Source organism: Trichechus manatus, unplaced genomic scaffold (genome assembly GCF_000243295.1).
Source record: "Trichechus manatus latirostris isolate Lorelei unplaced genomic scaffold, TriManLat1.0 scaffold00207, whole genome shotgun sequence".
In the NCBI taxonomy this organism is placed as follows: Eukaryota; Metazoa; Chordata; class Mammalia; order Sirenia; family Trichechidae; genus Trichechus; species Trichechus manatus.
The window spans coordinates 2,072,373-2,074,107 of NW_004444143.1; the positions used below are offsets into that span (position 1 = coordinate 2,072,373).

The 1,735-nt window shown below is 57.7% G+C and overlaps 1 protein-coding gene across 1 annotated transcript in view; it reads right to left on the bottom strand.

Annotated features, from left to right (window-relative positions):
* FXYD1 (FXYD domain containing ion transport regulator 1) overlaps positions 1 to 1,532 on the bottom strand; it is a 3,639-nt gene extending 2,107 nt beyond the window's left edge. The window contains exons 1-3 of the mRNA XM_012559036.1: positions 1,469 to 1,532; positions 840 to 872; positions 18 to 92 (exon numbers count right to left, since the gene is read on the bottom strand). Of these exons, the coding sequence (XP_012414490.1) occupies positions 18 to 92; positions 840 to 872; positions 1,469 to 1,532 (172 nt within the window). The remainder of the gene's footprint in view (positions 1 to 17; positions 93 to 839; positions 873 to 1,468) is intronic.
* Between the last annotated feature and the right edge of the window lie 203 nt (positions 1,533 to 1,735).

The following is a 1,735-nucleotide window of genomic DNA, read 5'->3' on the forward strand; positions in this document are numbered from 1 at the left end:
GGGGCGGGGGGACTCACTGAGGATGATGAGGATGCCCAGGATGAAGAGGATGCCCGCGATGATGAGGCCTCCGATCCGCAGGGATTGGTAGTCTGCGGGCAGAGGGGAGGAGGGCGAGGGCGGGGAGGGGACGAGGAAGAGGAGAAGGGCAGAATGAGGAGGGAGGCGGGGACGAAGGATGCGAGGTGGGGGAGGAGATCAGAGAGCATGAAGAGGAAGAAGGGAAGGAGGAGAGAGGAGAGGAGGGCGCTCAGGGAGACAAGAAGGAGGGAAGGGGAGAGAAGCGCGAGGAGGGAGGAGGAGGGCGAGACGGAGGAAGCCGTGCAGGAGAGGGGCAGGAGGGAGGGCATGGGGGAACAGGGAGGGCAGGAAGAGGGGGCGGCAGCAGAGGAGGGGCCCTGAGACGCGGATAGAGATCGGCGAAAGGAGAGAGACTAGCAGAGGGGCCGCAAAAAAACCAAACCCATTGCTGTCAAGTCGATTCTGACTGATAGCGACCCTCTAGGACAGAGTAGAACTGCCCCGAAGGTTCCCAAGGAGCGCCTGGTGGATTCCAACTGCCGACCTTTTGGTGAGCAGCCAAACCACGAGCTCTTAACCACGGGGCCACCAGGGTTTTCAAGCAGAGACAGAGGGATGGATAGAAAGACTGAGGCACACAGAAAAAGGCAGAAACAGACCGGGGGATCAAGACTGAAGGAGTCAGAGAGCCAGGGTATGAGAGAGAGAGAGGAGGGACTGGGATATAAACAGTGAGAGAAAAAGAGAGAGGGAATAAAAGGGGCAGGACAGGCAGACCCAGCCCTCCCCCAAGGCCCCCACAGACAGACGCTCCTCACCGTAGGTGAATGGATCATGTTCCTGCGGAGCTTCTGGGAAGAGAGAGACACATGAGGGGTTGGATACTTCCTGGAGCCTTTTCAGGGTCCCACCTTTCTGGGCTAGGAGTTTGGGGGCTGTTGGACCCTGGACTGGCTGCCCACCCTCTCTGGGTCCTAGCTGCCCCCTCTGCCTGTCCTGGGCTCATTACAGGCCGTCTATAATTCCAACGGGGCCCTGGTGGCGCAGTGGTTAAGCGTTCAGCTGCTAACCGAAAGGTCGGCAGTTCAAATCCACCAGCCGCTCCTTGGAAACCCTATGGGCGGTTCTACTCTGTCCTATAGGGTCGCTGGGAGTCGGAATCTGCTCGACAGCAACGTATTTGGTTTTTTGGTATGATTCCAATGTTCAACCAAGAAGCCAGCCTCCAGCACCACTCCCCTCCTGTCTTTGCCTTATCTGGGGCATCTTCTCCCCTCCCTCGAATGCCAGCCTGTGACTGGACCCCATGTGGTGACTCCCGACTTATTAGTGCCCCAATTGACTTGGTTTAGGTTGGGGTCTCCCACCTCGGTTACCTTGTGGAGCTTCCCTTCCCTGGCCACCCTTGGGGCTGAGGTAGGTGGTAAGGTGCCTCTCCCAGACTCACCTGCATTGGCCATGGTAAGGAGACCCACACAGAGAACAAAGATGATGTGGCTGAGAGATGTCATTGTCCTGGAGAGACATCGAGGGTCAGTGAATGTGTACCCTCAACCCTCGCCCCCACTGGGGCCTGAACCCAAAGGATTAATTCCGAGGCAGTCCCAGGACTTAATCCCACAAAAATCATCCAGCTTGGTTGCCCCTAGAAACAAGGGCACCCCTCCTTCATGGGGACATGGTGTCACCAAAACAACCCACACAATGGGGGTGT